General features: G+C 51.3%; 8 protein-coding genes across 8 annotated transcripts; 3 read left to right on the top strand and 5 right to left on the bottom strand.

Moving 5' to 3' along the window:
• Positions 1-1754: 1754 nt before the first annotated feature.
• EDD37DRAFT_626437 (uncharacterized protein) lies at positions 1755-2820 on the bottom strand. Its single transcript, XM_062816304.1, has one exon. It carries the CDS (start codon positions 2667-2669, stop codon positions 1998-2000), a length of 672 nt encoding a protein of 223 aa, XP_062672013.1. The 5' UTR covers positions 2670-2820; the 3' UTR covers positions 1755-1997.
• A 511-nt stretch (positions 2821-3331) lies between these two features.
• On the bottom strand, positions 3332-4864 carry EDD37DRAFT_331062 (uncharacterized protein). Its single transcript, XM_062811576.1, has one exon. The coding sequence runs from the start codon at positions 4738-4740 to the stop codon at positions 3532-3534; it is 1209 nt and encodes a 402-aa protein (XP_062672012.1). The 5' UTR covers positions 4741-4864; the 3' UTR covers positions 3332-3531.
• Positions 4865-5153: 289 nt separating this feature from the next.
• On the bottom strand, positions 5154-6288 carry EDD37DRAFT_331316 (uncharacterized protein). Its single transcript, XM_062811577.1, has 2 exons — positions 5276-6288; positions 5154-5217 (listed from the first exon to the last, which is right to left on the bottom strand). The coding sequence occupies exon 1, from the start codon at positions 6140-6142 to the stop codon at positions 5399-5401; it is 744 nt and encodes a 247-aa protein (XP_062672011.1). The 5' UTR covers positions 6143-6288; the 3' UTR covers positions 5154-5217; positions 5276-5398.
• A 605-nt stretch (positions 6289-6893) lies between these two features.
• On the top strand, positions 6894-8241 carry EDD37DRAFT_331546 (glycoside hydrolase superfamily). Its single transcript, XM_062811578.1, has one exon. It carries the CDS (start codon positions 7040-7042, stop codon positions 7850-7852), a length of 813 nt encoding a protein of 270 aa, XP_062672010.1. The 5' UTR covers positions 6894-7039; the 3' UTR covers positions 7853-8241.
• On the bottom strand, positions 7896-9605 carry EDD37DRAFT_648567 (uncharacterized protein; the record flags this gene model as incomplete). Its single annotated transcript, XM_062818032.1, has 1 exon — positions 7896-9605. One exon carries the CDS (start codon positions 9603-9605, stop codon positions 7896-7898), a length of 1710 nt encoding a protein of 569 aa, XP_062672009.1.
• Positions 9606-10942: 1337 nt separating this feature from the next.
• Positions 10943-13326, top strand: EDD37DRAFT_648566 (glycerol-3-phosphate acyltransferase Sct1; the record flags this gene model as incomplete). Its single annotated transcript, XM_062818031.1, has 2 exons — positions 10943-11164; positions 11212-13326. The coding sequence occupies 2 exons, from the start codon at positions 10943-10945 to the stop codon at positions 13324-13326; spliced, it is 2337 nt and encodes a 778-aa protein (XP_062672008.1).
• Positions 13327-13564: 238 nt separating this feature from the next.
• Positions 13565-17106, top strand: EDD37DRAFT_331008 (F-box and WD-40 domain-containing protein 1/11). Its single transcript, XM_062811575.1, has one exon. It carries the CDS (start codon positions 14001-14003, stop codon positions 16917-16919), a length of 2919 nt encoding a protein of 972 aa, XP_062672007.1. The 5' UTR covers positions 13565-14000; the 3' UTR covers positions 16920-17106.
• Positions 17107-18698, bottom strand: EDD37DRAFT_331007 (prenyltransferase). The gene is made up of 2 exons (XM_062811574.1): positions 18376-18698; positions 17107-18322 (listed from the first exon to the last, which is right to left on the bottom strand). Exons 1-2 carry the CDS (start codon positions 18595-18597, stop codon positions 17294-17296), a joined length of 1251 nt encoding a protein of 416 aa, XP_062672006.1. The 5' UTR covers positions 18598-18698; the 3' UTR covers positions 17107-17293.
• Between the last annotated feature and the right edge of the window lie 200 nt (positions 18699-18898).

Here is an 18898-nt window from a genome sequence, read left to right as displayed (position 1 = left end):
CAACGCTTCTTGAACCACCCGACTGGATTTGCTACCTGGGACATCGTAGGTGTTTTTGCACAGCTCCGAGACACGGCAGGATTTTGTTTCGATAATGGTTTTGTTTATGCCTACACTGCTTCTGACACGTGTGACAACCCCATCGTGATCATTGTTACCAGTGAGTCGAATACCAATGAGGCCAGTCCAGCGATATTGACTATCCACTAGATCCCACTACGACAAGCACGACAAGCACGGCTTCAACAGGCAAGCCTTCGACATTGAGCACTTCGACCAAGAAAACGTCGACCAAGAGCACCACAACCAAGAGCACTTCACATAAGACTACCACAACCAAAAGCACCACTACCAAGAGCACTTCACATAAGACTACCACAACCAAAAGCACCACTACCAAGAGCACCTCACATAAGACCACCACAACGAATAGCACTTCGCACAAAAGCACTGCAACCAAAAGCACTTCAGTCACAACCTCTGCGTCAACCTTGGCAGGAAGCACCTCGAGTCTGCACTCTACGGTGGCACCAGTCAGTCAGACGACTACTTTGTCGAGTGCAAGCAGCACAACCTCAGCAATTTCTTCCTCCTCAACTTTGGTAGACGATGGAACAACGACCCCGTCAGTGTCCGTCATGTCAACCGCCACTAGCAGTGGGGTATTCTCTTCGACTTCCAGTGTGTTGGTCGGACCAATCAGCGGGTCAACGACAAGTGCAGTAGGACCATTCACCTCAAGCATGTCAACAGCAATCTTTACAACCATGTCGTCGCTCTCATCGATCACTGGCTCCACAACATCTTCCTCGGCAGCCACCACACCATCAACGTCGCCGATGTGTAATGTGAACGTCAATGTGTGCTTGAATTCAGACTTAATCACAGCCAACACGGTGGCTGCTTACAACTGTCCGCTCCTCGGTGGTGTGCTCTGTACCACTAATGACTTACTTTCTGTGATTCCTCAACTTCTAGGGTCCAACCCAGATATCGTCTCTGTCCTGGTTGGCAACAATGAAGTCCTTGGGTTAAGTCTGACACCACAGCAAGTGACAGCTGCATCTGCCGCAGGACAGTTGACTGGAGTTTGCGATGCTTTAGGTGGACCAGTCACTGTTATATTACGGGATCCTTCGTGCCCGAGCTCTTCGACAAGCGGCACTTCTTCCACGAATGGCCTCCCATCGATCGGCCTCCCATCGATCGGCCTCCCATCGACCGGCCTCCCATCGATTGGACTCCCAACCAGCATCCTTCCATCGATTGGACTCCCAACCAGCATCCTCCCATCGATTGGACTCCCTACCAGCATCCTTCCATCGATTGGACTCCCAACCAGCATCCTTCCATCGATTGGACTCCCTACCAGCATCCTCCCATCGATTGGACTCCCAACCAGCATCCTTCCATCGATTGGACTCCCTACCAGCATCCTACCATCGATTGGACTCCCAACCAGCATCCTTCCTTCGATTGGTCTCCCAACCAGTATCCTTCCCTCAGTTGGTCTCCCAACTAGCATCCTACCATCGATTGGTCTTCCGACGTCTATTTTGCCCTCGATCGTCCTCCCGTCGAGTATCTTGCCAACATCTCTATTGCCGTCGATCGTTCTCCCTTCGAGCATCCTACCGCCTCCTATCTTGCCGACGTCTCTCCTGCCAACATCCCTGTTACCAACGTCCCTCCTACCAACATCTCTTTTACCAACGCCTATTTTACCAACATCCCTCCTACCGACTCCTATTTTGCCAACATCCCTCCTACCGACATCCCTCCTACCGACATCCCTCCTACCGACATCCCTCCTACCGACATCCCTCCTACCAACTCCCATTTTGCCGACTTCACTTCTACCAACGTCCCTTCTGCCGACCTCTCTTTTGCCAACATCTCTCCTCCCGTCGCCGATTCTACCAACATCGATTCTCCCACTGCCAATTCCGTCGTCAACCACCTCAACAACCCGGTCTACTACAAGCACAACGACCTCGTCAGCTGCAGCCACCAGTACGCCTGCGGCACCAGTGTGCAATACACAAGTACAACTCTGCGCACCGTTGGTAACCTTGAACGTCGTGAAGAGTCAGGCTTGTCCCAACGTGCTTGGTGGATGTTCGAATGCCCAAATGGAAGCCTTTGCCAACTCTTTCATTGGCCAGAGAGGGGTCTTGTCTGTTGCATATGGAACCAACATAGCATATGGTTTTAGTCTGACAACTGCGCAACTCCAACAACAGCTCCTCGCAGATGGGCCAGTCAACACGGTCTGTACAGGGGTACCCATTCTTGCACTGCAAGTCTCGGATACTGCTTGCCCTGCCTTTGTCCTTCCCACACAACAATGCGACGTGAACGTTGCATTCTGCGCGGCCGAAACTATCAATTCTGCCGGTCTCACAACGGCAAATTGTGGCACCGTTCTCAGTCCTTGTAGCGCTGCCACAGCTTTTGCTAACGGTGCCACAAGCTGCAAATCCAAGGGTGCAGCATGCAAAGCATACGGAAATGATGGCAGTCTTCCTCTCACTGGAACACAGTCCGTGGCGCAGGTCCAGCAAGATATCGCAGCTTACGCTTTGGCCAGTGGCTGTGTTGCGAGCTCGCTCGTCACGACTGTTACCTTGAGTGATGCTTCTTGCGCGGCCCCGGCATAACTCGGCCATAGAGAGGGCACAGGGTTTAAGAAAGGCTGGCGTTTTTGGGTGCGCTTCTGGAAATGGCTTGACGGTGTCATCGTTGTCACATTTTCGACTTCTTTTTCTTGAGGACGAGTTCTCTTCTTCTTTATTTCTTGTGGACGCAGGTACTTTGGCCTCTCCCACATCATCCAATTGTCCAACGTCACCGACCTCCCCGGACAAGGCAAAATGTGGTCTGGGAGAGCACGCGACTTGGGATAGGATGTTATTTAGATTATTCTACTGAATTCAATATATTGCAAGCTTCAAAATCTATTCAATCATGTGGATTAGTGATCTTGGAACCTGACAAATTTGCACACGGGGAAGGGGGTGAAAACTCCAAACTCTGTACTACCAGCTCATGTGTCTCCATATCAAGCTCCGCACCATAACGGCATGATTTCTCCGCACGAGGCTGCGACCTCCGTTTTTCCTTATCGCTAACGCCCAATGAGCTTCTAAATACACACCAGTATCATGTTTCACCGTAATCCTTCTCACATTCTAGTTCTCAACGGACAAATGCACTCTTGTAACACAGTTTGCAAGGGCACTTGGAAGGTGGTTTGCTCTGACGAGTCTGGCAATGGAAGAGTCTGCGAATGATTTAGTCGTATGTAAACAGGTTCAGTGTCCACATCCTGCATCCAGACCATCATTGTAGTACCTCGGATCCGTGGTTATATATGCGTAATATCTCAACGACTTTTCGTCATGCAAGCTTGTTGGGACCGAACCTCGTTCTCAGCCTAAATTCAGGGTGGCAAATCGAAGAGCGACGGTATCTTGCAAGCTGTCCGTTTGGGTTTGGTCTCGCAAGCTCCTTTCTGTGACCTCGACCAGGCTAGTGTGGCTGATTTCTCCTTCGGGTGCAGGTCTGGCCGTTCTGGATTTTTAGGACGATGGCGCGTGACGGCCGAAGGTTCTGCTGCTTGACGACTTGCTCACGTCGCGTACACAGTGTGCTATGGTCAATGAAGTCGAGCACTTTGGTCGATCCTTCCTTGATTTCCTGGATTTGCATTATCAATTCAGCTGAGAGCGAAAGCTTGTAATCATTCAGAAATTCGACAGTGTCTCTCCAGAAAGGTTTGAGGTATCCGCGCCTGTCATAAGGTTCGGCACGCTCAATCCACTGTGCCCAATGGCGCGCAACTGAGCTCGCGGTCTCTACATCAATCTTGAACCATTCAGCATGGGATTGAACATGACGTTCGCACCACCCCTGCCGATACCAATGTTCCAATAACTCGAAATGGGTCAATAATTCGACTCGTTTGGGATGCCGTACATGGTAAAGGGAGTCAAGAAGTTCGGGATACCCATGGCCGCATTCAGCCCAGAAATCCATGCGAGACTCGATCGTACTGGCAGTGTAACCAATTTTGATCATTCCGCAGAAAGTATTCTTCGTGTGAGTGTAGAAGTACAAAGATCCTATGCTGCTCTTCTCGCTCTCGATAGGTTCCATCAATTTTGACATCAGTGTTTCTCCTTCGAAAACCCGGTGCCTTTCGAAGATGACTTGCTTGTCCGTAGGAGAAGGTGCAAAAGCCGAGTCTGAAAGTGCAAGCCTAGCAAATTTGATCTGCACATCAGCGAATGGGTTTATAGATTGATTGCTAGGCTTGCTGGCGTACTCAGGCGTCGTGGGATTCGAGATTGACACACCTGATAGGTTGATGCACTGAGCAACCAGGCAATTCCCCAGGGGAAGGGTGAGTTGTAGCTCGTTCCGCCATCGAGTCGCCAGCTTCTTTGCGAGGCCACTCCTGCGGATCTTGTTCCGATGACATCGATAGCAGCAGCTTTGCGCGGCTATATCCGCCAATAGCTGAAGTGTTTCCTTCGTCTGCGGACTTGCATTTGAAAGACTTTCCGCCGACTGCTTTGCCCATTGATTGTCCCCGGGGTCTATGGGGATGCTACACAATCGTCTCTTCTTAGGGTCAGGCAGGTACCAAATGCACTTGAGTGATCCTGTACGTAACCATGACAGTGTTTGAGCAAACGTCGGGAATTCATCAACAGTCGGCGAGACGGTGACTGTCATCTCGCCTGGTAGCGGTGTATCGCAACCCGTCGCAGGCAGGAAAGAGTAGAGCTTGGAGTCGTTTATACGCCTTGTTGTAGAGGATTAGGGCGCATCCTGATGCCGGCTGGGTTTATCTCGTGATGAATATCTGAGGCTGCGCCTTTTACATCATGGGGCGCTACATGGGACATCCTCATTCGATGTAGGTTGCGTATGAAAACATGCTTGAACTTCAGCCTGATCATCGATATGTGCCATTGGCGCTTTAGTATCGTTCTACCCAATCATCAAGTTTTCCGAACAATATCACACGCCCACTGTACGTACTTTTATCAATTCCTCGAGAAGATGGCAGAATCAGCGTGAGACCAGACGTTCGACCCTGCGGCGATGCGCTCGGTCCTTGTATGAGGGTAGTCATAACTCCTAATTCATGATATCATCTCGAAGACATGTGTGAACCTGCAGGTGCTGGATCTGGCCATCTCAAGGACTCTTCTCTAAAGTCAACATAGCCTGGGTAAAGAACAAAGAAGGACCGGAGTATACATACCACTACCATGCTTCACCGTGGTTCTTGCAATACTTGTCTACGAGAGAAAAGCTGCGTACTCACAGACCCCAAGCTACCTACATCTACATAGCTCCCCCTCCGATGCCGAGCTCCTTCATTACACTACTCCTTTTCGGAAGCAGGTCGAGAGGTCTTCGAGCAGCAGGAACGACGGCTAAGTCGGTCAGTTTTGCACATCCTGATAGACTCAGAGCACTCACTTCTGATGCCCCTTTCCGTGCACAAGCTTTGAAAGTGATCGAAAGGAAAGACTCGGATCACGCATTGGGCTGGTATCCAGCCATACACGAGAACATGGGCCCACCAGGCATTGGCGGCTTCCTCCAGGCCAACGTCTTCAGTAAGGTCATCTGAGCTTTGCCACAGTATTCCGAGGCGATTCAATTTTGGGACACTAATGATTGCGACCTGACAGTTGGCACGACTATACTCCGGATAGTAAGCACGGTGAAGTACGTCTTCCATGCTACCCCAGACAGAAATCCAGCGAGAAGACTTCTTAGTCTCAAGGTGATTCGTCAAGCTCTGCCGCATCTCATCTCCATGCATCTTGAACTCGTCAAAAGATGCAGCAGGTGTGACGTTCTTCCAATCTGAGCATTGAAATCCCAGCGAATCGCTGAACTGGGAACGAGAGTCTTCGTTCCACATTCTCGTGAAGAAAGGCGGCCCCTCGATCGGGGAAGTGACAGCAGCGTCTAGCCAAAACACTTCAGGTACATCGGCAACTCGGAAAGTCATATAATCGTTGAACAGCTTGAGGAGATGAGCAGCCCGATCTCGCCGATACTTGAGCGAGGCGATCTCATCCTCGACTGATGTTTCACTGCTGATGTTTTTCGGCATCGTGTCAATGGAGATCTTCAGATGTTTTTGGAACCATGCCACCACAAAGCGATGTTGTTCGAGTGCTGATACCAGACCTGGGTCACCAGTCGCAGCTCGAAGCCGTTCCTGATCCGTGTTCCAGATCGCAATCCTTACGCGTTCATCTTCGTCGGCCGAAGGGCTCTCGATTCTTGAGAAATCAAAAGGCTCGGGGATTCCCAGGCGGTCTCGTGTGGACGCACAGGTGCTCAGTGATCGCGGGGTCTTTGCGTCCATGGTCAAATAGTCAGGACACACAGCGATATGATGGGCTGTCAGAAGTCCGACATGTACAGGTTCATATACCTTGACTTCCGTCGCAAAGTGCGATGAACTTCTTCTGACTGACCTTCTCAGGCTGACGCGGTGCAAGATTTAGGCGACCAGCAACCTTTCAGATGCTGCCTAGAGGCAGCGCTCATGGGCAAGCGATTGGACTGGCAATGCCAGTGTGATGCCCACGTTTCGTCTCGGCAGGAAGTTTTGATGCGCATTCGACTTTCGACGCCGAAGTAGCTGCAACGGGCCCACTGGGACCATCTTTTGAGAGCGGTGTGTAGGTCGCGTATTTCGAGGTGAAGCATGGCGCCGGTCACAAGATGGTCCGAGCACAATGAGATTTTTGAACAGCACTTATTTTTAGGCGTACCGAACTGTAATCTGCGCCACAATATGGCTGAACACGAGGTTCCATCTGCTAGTTTGGAGCAGGACCCTATGTCGCTTCTGCTCAATAGAGCACTTTCATTGCGATGTGATATACTTGGTCGGTTATATAAAGAGGAAATATGGCCACGTTAACGGTGAAGTCAGAACATTTTGAGTCCGCTTACCAGGAACAACTGGCGGACCTGTAGATATAAAACCCGCTTCGACATGGAAACTTTATGCTTCCTAGCCGCTTTTGCTTCGTGCCTGCCCGGTATCATTGCCTCTGCGCTATGGCAGCCTGCCGTTGGCACAACATGGAACATTCAATTGCAAAATCCACTCTCGAGCGCAACGACCAACGGCCTAGCAGTGTGGGATATCGATTTGTTCGACAATACTGCCGAGATAATATCCAGCATGCAGAAGAAGTCAAGTAGAGTGATCTGCTACTTCTCTGCCGGGAGTTACGAGCCAAACCGGCCGGACACAAACAGTTTTCTGAAATCCGATCTGGGAAGTGAACTGGATGGATGGCCAGGAGAATACTGGCTCGACATCAACTCGAGAAATGTCGGTAACATAATGCTCGATCGCATCAAGTTAGCCAAGCGAAAGGGCTGTGACGGCATCGATCCCGACAATGTCGACGGATACGCCAACGACAACGGCTTGGACTTGACATCTGCAGATGCGGTCAAGTACGTTACATTCCTGGCGGACGCGGCACATGCGCATAACATGTCCATCGGCCTGAAGAATGCCGGTGACATTATTCCAGATGTGATCGACCTCATGCAATGGAGCGTTAATGAGCAATGCCATGTATACGACGAATGCAGCACTTTTGAGCCCTTCGTCAAGCAGGGCAAGCCGGTCTTCCATATCGAGTATCCAAAGGGTGACAAAGACAATGATAAGCCGGTATCGACCACAAAGGCGGACGACATATGCGATGACAGCGCGGCGAAGAAGTTCTCAACGGTCCTAAAGAATTTAGACCTCGATGCATGGATGCAGACTTGCAAAAATGCTAGCTGAGCTGATATGAGGATGGTGGATGGATCATTGACAATTGAGGTAGTCATTGAAAGACACGTTTCGGTTCTATTGCATGCAAGATGGGTCCTGGTGCCACATTCACCTTGGTTGTCGTCGAGCCGTCATCGCTGCCGTCCTCACCCGCTTCTGGGTGGGAGGCTCTCAGTTGCTGGATTGTCTTTTGCGCATCTTCTTCGATTCTTCGCATACGTTCACGAAGATGAAAGTCTCGATCTTTCCATCGCGATTCCCACAAATCTTCAACCTCATTCCTTGCCTTTTCCAGCATAATCTGCACATTTTCCTCGAGATTCGTCAGCCGGTTCTTGAGATCATCCAGCAGAAAGTCTTTGGCTCGTAGTTGCTGCCTGAGTACCGTGTCTTTCTCATGTAGTCTTTCCCGGAGCTCTGCCATTTCCTTGTCTTTGAGATGTAGAGCTTTGCGGTACCCGTAATCGAGCTTCCGCATCATTCTAGCGTAATGCAAGCTGATTTCATTCTCACTATCCATTGGCAATGGACAGTGATTTTGGTTGGGCGTCTGAATGCTAGTCTCGAATGGAAATCTTCGTTCGTCCAATGCGTTTCTGGTCTGAGATGGGCCAGTCTCGTGCCGAATGGTGTTCTGCGATGAGGTAGATCGCATAGGCAAGGGGAAGGCACCGGTTGCATGGCGTCCAATGTAATCAGGTGACCGTGGCTCGTCGTGGTCATCTATGGTGGAGAGTATGGCACCGGCCGAACGGATTTGTATCGGACGTTGTGAGGTTGCTTGCAAATCAGCTGCATACCTCTGAGGCACACCGACAGCCAGGGAATGTCTGTCTGTTGACGTGTCAATTGCAGGCAGCCGAATCCGTGACCTTTGTCTCGAGAAAGGTGAAGGGAGTGTTACGTCTGTTGAAACCGGCAGCCCTGCCTCAGTCGACCTTCTCTGCGGTTGTGCAAGAGGCCTATCGACAGAAATCACATCTTGATCGGCTGCGTTGAACGACATCCTCTCCGAAGGTTGCACTACCTGACGGGACCGCACAGGTTCAATCGACGTTGCGGACAGTGAGCGGCGATGATGTCCATCGTGTCCGATCGGTGAGGGCATGTTGAACTCTGCAGGGTTAAGGATATTTGCTCTCACACTGGGCTTGACACGAAGTGTAGCCAGAGTCGACCTTGGTGTCAGTGCACCACTTTCCGGTTCGGACACATCATAGTCCATTTCATGTTCATTGTGGATGCTGTTAGAGTCTACTGGTGTTGTCTCCCCACTTCGGAAGCGGATTGTCTCCCCAGGAGCAGAGTATGGGGGTGGATCGTCAGTCGTAGTAGTAATACGAGAGCCATTCCGACCAATTCTGAAGGATCGCCCTCCAACATCAATGTCTATACTCCGTGCGTCATCTTGGAACGTGGTGGTAGAGATCTTCGTCCTCGTGGATATTATCGATGAGGCACGACTGGGCCTAGTGACCCTCGAGTTATTTATCTCACTGACCCATGTAGGGACAGGAAGGCCGTCATTCGCGTCATGGGAAGCGAAAGCCGCTGGACCAGTCAACGCGGAGACGTGGTCATCCTCTTCTGCTGACACTGTTTGGACAGGAGTTCTACTCTCCGTGGAGCGAGTATGTTTGGGAGCAGTCTTGTTTGTTGAGTGATTGAAGCGAAACATATCTGAGGTTGACTGTGTCAGGATGCAGATCTCCTCGGTTGCGGTGGCCGCTCTCTTGTAAGCTGGCCAGACGGCGGTGGCCATGGCTCATATAGTATTTCAAGCGGCTGAGAGTGAGTAAAGGCCAGGTGGGACGGTGACATGCATTCCAGGCAGAAAGATATCTAAAGGGTGACTGTCTGACGATGTGATATCGGGGCATGCCTCAAAACTGTGCGTTGCTGATTGAGAAGAGTGTAGAATATGCTGTCAGACAGAGAGGCGGCCTGAATCGCACTTGCAAAGCCTAGTAGCCTCAGCCTCAGCCTCACAACCTCATCGTGCAGCATCGCACGGCAGTGCAGTCAGTCAGAGGCGTCCCCGTCTATGTCTTTTTCTACTTCACTCTCAATCCTCCTCTTCTGGTGTCGTGTCTTTCTGCAGCTTTGACAGCATGCCGTCGAGCGTTGTCTCTACTTTGTCCAAACCTCTTGTCTCCTCGTCAATTCTGCCTGAAGAGCTGCGCGTTGCTTCTGACTCATCCAGAAAAGTCCAGCAATTTAGGGAACTTTACATCTTGTAAGTAAAGTGGAATGCCTGCTTGTTAGAAGCTAGGATACCTTGGCCAGGAAGAAATATGGGAGTGAAAACCGATTGTCGCTTTTGTGAGAAAGTGTAGGCTCTTCGGAATGCACTCGTTATGTATGTTGCAAATGACATATCTACTGGTCAATCCGAGTTCGTAAAAGGCTCGACATGGGTGTACATTCCGATGGATGAACGGTTTTTCACCTCTTTATATACCGCAACCTCCGACATGACATCGTTGAGGATATGCATTTGCATATGATGGTACGGTACTGTGAAATTGAGGCATTGTTTGGTGATTGGCTACAAGCTGATCTGGTTAAGTTCCAGGGCTTAAGAGGAGATGTGCCGCCTATTGCATGTCTGTTTGGGTGCTGCCCGCCCCCGTGGTGACGGCTGGGGAGAAAGAGTTGGAGAGGGCGGCGGCTGCCTGGGTCAACCCTTGCAATGATTGTCCCCAGATCAGGGAAAAAGTGACTTCATAGCATGCAACGCGGAAAGAAAAACACCCCACGCATGCATCGAGTAGATTCTACAACTCAACATTATCACCCAACGCAGGAAGACTCCAGTCACATCTCTTCTTTCCTCACCATCCTATGATATCACCGTTGACGGTGCAGTCTTCGTCTCTTGCTCATCATCGACAATTTCCATGCAACTGATCGAGCCTCTACACGTCGAAGTTCATCCCTACGAGCCCAACACGTGGATTCCTGACCCGAACTCCGAACATTGAAAAGGCCAACTCACATGCTTCCTACCACCTAACAGCCCCCTCCCCTCCATTGACACCACTCTCGACCCTGATCTGTCGTGCCTCCTTCCCACTTGTCTGGCCGCGTTCCGCGAACATGCCAGAGCCTGTCAATGGCGAGACAGCCAAGCCGCGCAAGGCTCCTCGGAAAAGCAAGAGGAGAGGAAACCAACTGCAGAAGCCATGGCTTTACGACCTGGTCCTTTGGACTATGTCAGTCTTGATTGACTTGTTCTTCCGCGAAGTGCATCCCCGTGGAGCTTGGAAAATCCCTCGAACGGGTCCCGTCATCCTCGTTGCAGCACCACATGCCAATCAGGTATGGAGAGTCTATGGTTGGTCATGTATGATGCTGACATCTAGCAGTTCGTAGACTCTTTGATTCTCATGAGACTACTCAAGTCCGAGGCCAAAAGGAGGATATCATATTTAATAGCTGAGAAGTCAACCTCGCGCAAGTTCATTGGAACTCTTTCAAAAGGGATTGGGGCAATACCGGTAGGACGAGCTCTTGACAAGGTGAAGCCTGCCGAGGGCAAAGTCTATCTTCCAGATCCAGAACATGATCCGACCCTGATCCGTGGCGTTGGAACGGACTTCAAGAATGGCTCATTTGAAGTCGGTGGTCTCGTAGTCCTGCCCAAGGTCAACGGGCAAGCACCCAGCACCGAGATTGCCGAGATCATATCCTCCACAGAAATCAGACTCAAGAAACCTTTCAAGACGCCGGAAGCCTTGGAGTTTCTGACAAAGGGCGAGGCTACAGAAGACGACGGAGATGGATCTCGTGGCACTTCCTTCAAAGTGGCACCATTTGTCGACCAAACCAAGGTCTACAACGCCGTATTTGAAGAACTGGATGCAGGCGGATGTATTGGAATCTTCCCAGAAGGCGGTAGTCACGATAGACCAGACCTCCTTCCTTTGAAAGCGGGTGTTGCCATTATGGCCCTCGGAGCCGAAGCCAATCATCCTGGGTGCGGTGTCAAGATCATTCCCATCGGCATGAATTACTTCCACGCTCACAAATTTCGGTCGAGGGCGGTGATCGAGTTCGGTCACCCCATCGAGGTCCACCCTGATCAAGTTGAAGCATACAAAGCCGGCGACCGCAGAAACGCTGTCGGCTCACTCCTCGAAACGGTATATCAGGGTCTTTTGTCCGTGACACAAAGCTGCCCGGACTACGAAACCCTGATGCTAGTGCAAGCGGCCAGAAGGTTGTACAACCCATGGGGGAAGAAATTGCCCTTACCCTTGGTGGTCGAACTCAACCGACGTTTCGTCAAAGGCTACACCCGGTACAAGGATGATCCACGAGTGGTCGCTCTCAAAAAGGACGTCCTGGATTACAACCGTCAGCTCCGTGCACTAGGTCTTCGCGACCATCAATTGGAATGGGGCAACCCTGCGAAACGACCTTGGTGGCTGATCTTCGGCACTTTGATATACCGTCTTGGAGAACTGCTGGTGTTAGGCATTGGCACACTTCCCGGTCTAGCCATGTTCTGGCCCGTCTTTGTCACCACCAAAGTGATCTCTGTCAAAAAGTCGCGCGAAGCACTTGCAGCCTCGACGGTGAAATTGCAAGGTCGAGATGTCATTACCACGTGGAAGCTGCTTGTCGCCATGGCCTTTGCACCTGCACTCTACATCTACTACACCGTTATTGTGACAATGTGGCTGGTCTACAACCGACGTGGGGGATACTACACAGACAGGGTTCCGTGGTGGATGGTCGCTCGCACATATGTCCCTGACTTCGTGCCTACGTGGCTCTTTGCCATTTGCTTCCTCATTTTGTGTATCAGTATTACGTTTGCGGCACTGCGAATTGGTGAAATCGGCATGGACGTTGTCAAATCACTTCGACCACTTCTCATTGCTCTCAATCCACAATCGTCAACTCGGATTGCAAGGCTTCGAAAAACCCGGGAGAAGTTGTCCATCAAAGTGACAGACCTCATCAATACTCTGGGACCGGAGGTGTTCCCCGACTTTGATGCAGAGAGAATTGTTGCCGATCCATTCAGAGAAGGTGCTTATCAATCAAGATATAAGCAAATGCCGGAAGAACCTGCGATGGTCGACACTGCTGAGCCTACCACGCCAACATCTGGCGCGTTCGAAGCAGCACCTGAATCGCCAGGCTCAAGAACTTTCAGCTCATTGTTGCCATCCAACGAGTCATTTGGTAACATTGGTGGATTCGGATTCTTTGCATCTCGGCCTACCACCCCGAAAAGCCGTAGCAGGAGCAGTTCGGTGGGTGGGGCGCTCACTTGGGGCAACATGAAACCTCTCAGCGCCGTGAACAATAAGGAGAGCTTCGACGAGGTCAGTAAGAGGATCCGCGGGGCAATGCGTGAAAGAGGACGCAAACGGGAAAGTGAAGGAGCCGACACAGGGACGGAAAGCAGCTGGGATATGGCATCGGATGGCCCAGCTACCGATGACGAGGAGCTCAAGAAAAAAAGATAGAAGTAATGCAATTGCGCATTCTTTGATGACGGGATGATTAACGAGGTTTGACGAGGCATACAGACCAGGGTAGATATCGGAAAAGACAAGGCATATTTACATGAGTATCATTTTTCCAGTATCATGAAACCACTGACACGGAATTGGTGACTAACGAGCGACGACGATCTTCTTACCATCTCGGATCTCGGGTTGTGGTGCAACGAGGCCGAAGCTGAGGAGGACGCTGGGACCTTACTCGTATGGTGGGCGAGTTTGGGGAGTGTTTTGAGGAGGTGGAGTTTGGTGCCGGGCCATCAAAACAAGGCAAAGGCAACTCAATTCGCAGCCACCACAAACCTCGCCGACATCGACATCATAGTAGCCTTATTCGCTATAGCCCGGCACCACCTCTCTCTGTTGTATCTTCATGTTGTCCTTCGGCGTGTTGTTTCACTAAGGTGTTGTCTGCCTTCTCTTCTTATTTCTCTGGATGCATGTTTCATCTTCTAGAACGCACGAGCACGCCTTCCTCATGACCAATCTTTTGCTTGGATTGTATACATGACGACTACCACGAGCTGATGATCTTTTTGACCACGAGATCTCATTGCAGCCGCACTCTTCAAGTCATCCTCTGATCTCTCGTCGCCCGCCACGTCTGATTCCGCAAGAACCTTGTCAACCTCGTAGTCATGGATCCTTCCAAGCAGTCTACCTTTACCTCGTTACCCTCCCCATATGCGTCCGGCTCTACGCATGCACCTTTCCGTTTGGATGAAGGATTCTCGGAAGACACTTCGAGTCAGGATGAAAATGGCAGAAATATGTTTGACGCCACAGCTGCACGATTTCAAGAATGGGTTATGGCTCAGAACGAAGATGCCAGGGCCGAGATTGCATACGAAGTCCTACGAACACTACGGACCTCCAATATTGCAGCCGTCGTCGATCGGCTGACACCCTTACTGCACATGGACCCGATAGAAAAACTCCCTGCGGAGATCACGTCACAGATGTTTTCGTATCTCGATGCCAATACTCTACTGATAGCATCGCTTGCCTCTCAAACCTGGCGCGCACGAATCGTGGACCCCATGCTGTGGCTGGACCTCTACGAGAGTCAGGGTTGGGCTTATGATAGAAGGGAAGTCAGAGCTTTCGAGCATGCACACAATTCTCTCATTCGCAACGAGTTCAAGAAATCTCGAGGGCAGTTTCATAGCCAGCCTACGAAGAAGCGTGTAACAATGGAATGGCTTGAGTCGAAAGGTCGAAAGTTGTCAGCCGATGTATCTCAGTGGCGAGAACAGCATGGTGTGATTGAAGCAGACACGGATATAAAATCGGAACCCGAAGACATGGAAATGCACGATGCGCCCAATGATGTACAGAACTCTCCACCACGGCCAAACAAGAGGTCGAGTCAGGAGTCGGGCGATGAGATGGACTACTATTCAAGTCCTCAAGAGATCGAATATGAAAGTGACAGGGGAAAAGGCAAGGCGGTTGATAATCATACCCATGGTCCCAGATCACAGCTCGCCATCACTGGTTCTGACGGGCGAGAGCGATTGAATTGGCTGCATCTTTACATGCAGCGTCAGAAATTAGAGCACAACTGGACAAAGGGTTTGTACTCTACTTTTCAACTACCTCACCCCGACCACCCGAACGAGGCACACACCGAATGTGTATACACAATCCAATTCTTTGGCAAGTGGTTGGTGAGCGGAAGTCGCGACAAGACACTGCGTGTATGGGACCTGGAAACTCGACGGTTACGTGGAAAGCCTTTGGTCGGTCATTCACAGTCTGTCCTATGTCTCCAGTTCGACCCTACGGAGGATGAAGATATCATAATATCTGGTAGCAGCGACGCGAGTGTGCTGATCTGGAAATTCTCAACGGGTCAAAAGTTGCACGAAATCCCTTCGGCACATGAGGAATCTGTGCTCAACCTCAAATTCGACAAACGGTATCTTGTGACTTGTTCTAAGGATCGCCGCATCCGAATATGGAACCGCCGCCACTTGACTGCGACAGACCCGGACTATCCAAAAGTCAGTAAGCACAGCTCAGCAAAGGTGCCCTCTTACATTGTCAATACAACAGACATGGATCCATCTCTACTTGAAGCGAGGCTCCCCAATGGTACCATCCGAGCCCTGAAGCCCTACATGCTTCTATTGACGCTAGAAGGACATAATGCTGCAGTCAACGCCATCCAAATCAGTGGTGATCTCATCGTCTCCGCATCAGGTGACAGGCTCATCAAGGTATGGAATGCCAGAAATGGCAAACTCCTCCGCACATTGCAAGGGCATCAGAAAGGCATTGCTTGCGTTCAATTTGACAGCAAGCGAGTTGTCAGTGGAAGCAGCGACAATACCGTACGAATATACGATCCATATACAGGAGCAGAGGTTGCAGAACTCAAGGGCCATAACAACTTGGTGAGGACCATTCAAGCAGGATTTGGTGATCTGCCAGGCTGCGATGAGGATGACAATCTTCGAGCCAGAGAAGCCGAAAGAAAATATCTCGAGCGTCTGACGAACGGTAAAATTGTCGAAGACAGACAATATAGGCGAGAGATCAGGAATGGTGATCATGGGAGCTCTCGACTTGCTCTGGGTGCGAAATTGCCCCCTGGGGGAGGCGGCAGCAAATGGGGCCGGATTGTGTCGGGCAGTTACGATCAAACAATCATTATATGGAGAAAGAACGCAGAAGGTCATTGGGTGATTGGAAAACAATTGCGCCAGGAGGCGCACGGTCAGGAGACCGCCACTGCACGACAGCGTTCTCAGGCTCAAACTGCGGATATGGACCCTCAGTCCTTGCCAGCATCACAACCTACCAGTATCCCAAATCCAGCTGTCCCTCAAGTCCACTCCGCGCCAGCCAATCTCGGTCCCGCTGGCGCTGCACATCCGGCGGCGATGTCTGCATCGCAAATCGTCCAACAAGCCGTCGGAACCTCCTTCGCGAGTCTGGGTGCCGGCCTTACGAATGTCATGGGCATCGGGCGGGTGTTGAATCCTCCTATCACCGGTCCCAGAAACGGCGCCAGTCAACAATCTAGCTTCTCCTCGAGTTCGACGATTAGCGGTACACCCCAGAGCATCGCTTCAGCCGCCGCGGCGCATACTCAGGCTCTCGTATCTCAGTCTGTACAGCAAGCGTTGAATCAAGCCGCGCTGCAACGCTCTTCTTCTCGGAACCAGACCGGCGGCCAGAACCAGAGCCAGACCATACATGTGAACCTAGGGCAGCCGCTGAGTGCAGCTTCAGCGACTGCTGGCTCGAGTTCGAGTTCGCATGGCCTGCCACAAGTACAAGGACAAGCGCAGGTTAATGTGGCTCTCCATCCGCAAGTAGCCGCGGCTCAGCAGCAGCAACAACATCAACAAGCGCAGCATCAGCAGGCCGCGGCGTCGAACCAGGGTCAACAGGGGGAGCAGCAGTCCTCAGTGTCACGAGTGTTTAAACTACAATTCGATGCGCGGCGGATAGTCTGTTGCTCGCAGGACAGCAGGATTGTGGGCTGGGATTTTGCAAATGGTGATCCGGACGTTATTGAGGCTTCTCGGTTCTTCATTGGACCTTGACCTGCCTTTTTTTTTGGAGATCTTCTTTTTGAGACCAGGGGGTTGTGACCGCCAGTAATATACTCACGAGTCTCCGATTTGAGCATCTAGGATTTGTTTTTGACGTTTGGCTACGTTCTCGGAGGATCAGTGTGGCACGTCACCAGGCATGGAAGGTTTGAAGCATTAGCATTCAGGGGCTTCGGTTGTCACAACGCATGAGACGAGCATCTAGGGTAGAACGTCCGCCAAAGTAGTGTCTATGAAAACTTTGGTAAACAAAATTTGGTATCCAGTAGGGGTAATTGCAGTACTCTTACTCCGGCACAGTAAGGACGCCGCTTATTGCTCAAAGCCGAGCAGTATACAGTTTCTATCGATGCAACAGCTCTATATCATGAAGCATGCACTTTGACCGGACTGACCGACAACGACTCAGGTACGGACGAAGACTTGCTTCCTCTGTTGCCGACTTTGTTTTTGCTTTTTGTGCTCTTCGGTCGCTCATCCATGTTTTCTTCATTTTGGGCTGCATCGCCCATTTTCCGGACGCGCCACTGCCACTCCCACAGGACGGGCAGGAAACTCCACAGGTCAAAGTCCGGCCACAGTACATCGAGAAAGACGATCTGCGTGTCCTCATGGCACTGCCAGAGCATGAAGTCGGAGAGACGACTTACGCCGCTGGTGCGGACGAGGAGGTCGATCGGTGGGTCGGAGGCGGTGTACATGTGTGAGGTTAGTGTGTCGGGGGTGATGAGTTCGGGAGAAGGGTATTGCGGTGGCGGTTGTTTCTGTTTGTCGGGCGTGGTCAGTCCCGAGGAAGTGATGTCGTCGTGTTGGAGGGTTGTGGACGTTGATACTGAGGATAGGTCGTGGTCGTGGTTGTGGTCGGAAAAGGAGGAGGACAAGGATGTCGTGCTGGAGGAGGGAGACTGGAGGCCTTGTCTGGGCGTCTGTAGATATGTGGAAGATTTGTTATAGTGCTGTTGCTCTTGTTGCTGCTGCGAGCGAATTGTGTCTGTGATTCTGTCTTGTCGGAATGGGCTTGGTCGTTCCTTGTTGGCGTCAGGGACCGGTCGGGAAAAGTCCTGGACCGTCTCGCGGATAGCTGAAGTAATTTCCTCGCGGCTCGTATAGGGAAAGCATACATTGAGTACGCATTTTGTATTATGAGCTGTCATGGCCACGGCCTTGTCGACCGCTTCCAGGACGTCGGGCTTGATCAGCTCGCGCTGGCCAAGGATGCGGATGCGCGCACCGTATCGGTCGAGGAGGTCGCCGTGCTGGACGAGCTGTTTGAGCTTGATTTTGGCCATGTCCATGAGTGCATCGACCTCGTATTTGGTGCGCTTAAAGTTCTCGATGCTGAAGGCATAGATGGTAACATGCGTCACCCCGGATTTGTAGCATACTTCCAGAATCTGTGGGAGGCTCTCGTTAGAGCGGTGAGGCTCAAAGGGTTGAGGGGATATACTCTTGCAAGGGCTTCAAAGCCCAAGTTGTGTCCTTCCACGGTTTCTATGCGGTGCGTTTTGGCATACCGTCTGTTTCCATCCATGACAAAAGCCACATGTTTCGGGACGGGGCCCTGGCGGAGAGCACCAATGAGCAGTTCTCGGAGTTGGTTGAGTGCCCATTCTGCGGGCGGAGAGGAGAGGAGCCACCGGCGCACATGGGACACGTTCTTGGAAGGCATGGTATTTCTTTATCTTGGAGAATTGGAGGAGTAAGATGTTTACCCGCGTGTAGGGAGGCGTCCGTTCAGACGAGGTCACCGAAACGAAGCGGCAAGCATTGTAATCGCGACTTCTGTGAGGATCAGGATCGTTGGGTCACAGCAGTGTAGTCGTTGTTTGACAGAGCGTGGACAGAGCGTGGAGGGTATACGTGGCAGAAGTGATGGTGGTTGTTGACAGGCTGCGCCGACTCGTTAACATAAATTCGGGGGATGTGAGAGATGACGCAGCGCCAAAGGTGGTCAATTCCAACGGCCTCGG

This window comes from Exophiala viscosa (assembly GCF_022695815.1).
Source record: "Exophiala viscosa unplaced genomic scaffold EDD37scaffold_3, whole genome shotgun sequence".
NCBI lineage: Eukaryota > Fungi > Ascomycota > Eurotiomycetes > Chaetothyriales > Herpotrichiellaceae > Exophiala > Exophiala viscosa.
This window is presented reverse-complemented; position numbering and strand designations above follow the sequence as displayed.

Coding starts and splice junctions, on each gene's coding strand:
- EDD37DRAFT_331316 (XM_062811577.1), bottom strand. CDS start 6,142: ATGCCGAAAAACATCAGCAGTGAAACATCAGTCGAGGATGAGATCGCC.
- EDD37DRAFT_331546 (XM_062811578.1), top strand. CDS start 7,040: ATGGAAACTTTATGCTTCCTAGCCGCTTTTGCTTCGTGCCTGCCCGGT.
- EDD37DRAFT_331062 (XM_062811576.1), bottom strand. CDS start 4,740: ATGACAGTCACCGTCTCGCCGACTGTTGATGAATTCCCGACGTTTGCT.
- EDD37DRAFT_331007 (XM_062811574.1), bottom strand. CDS start 18,597: ATGCCTTCCAAGAACGTGTCCCATGTGCGCCGGTGGCTCCTCTCCTCT. Junction 18,323..18,375: donor GCTTTGAAGCCCTTGCAAGA/GTATATCCCCTC, acceptor AGCCTCCCACAG/ATTCTGGAAGTATGCTACAA.
- EDD37DRAFT_331008 (XM_062811575.1), top strand. CDS start 14,001: ATGGATCCTTCCAAGCAGTCTACCTTTACCTCGTTACCCTCCCCATAT.
- EDD37DRAFT_626437 (XM_062816304.1), bottom strand. CDS start 2,669: ATGGCCGAGTTATGCCGGGGCCGCGCAAGAAGCATCACTCAAGGTAAC.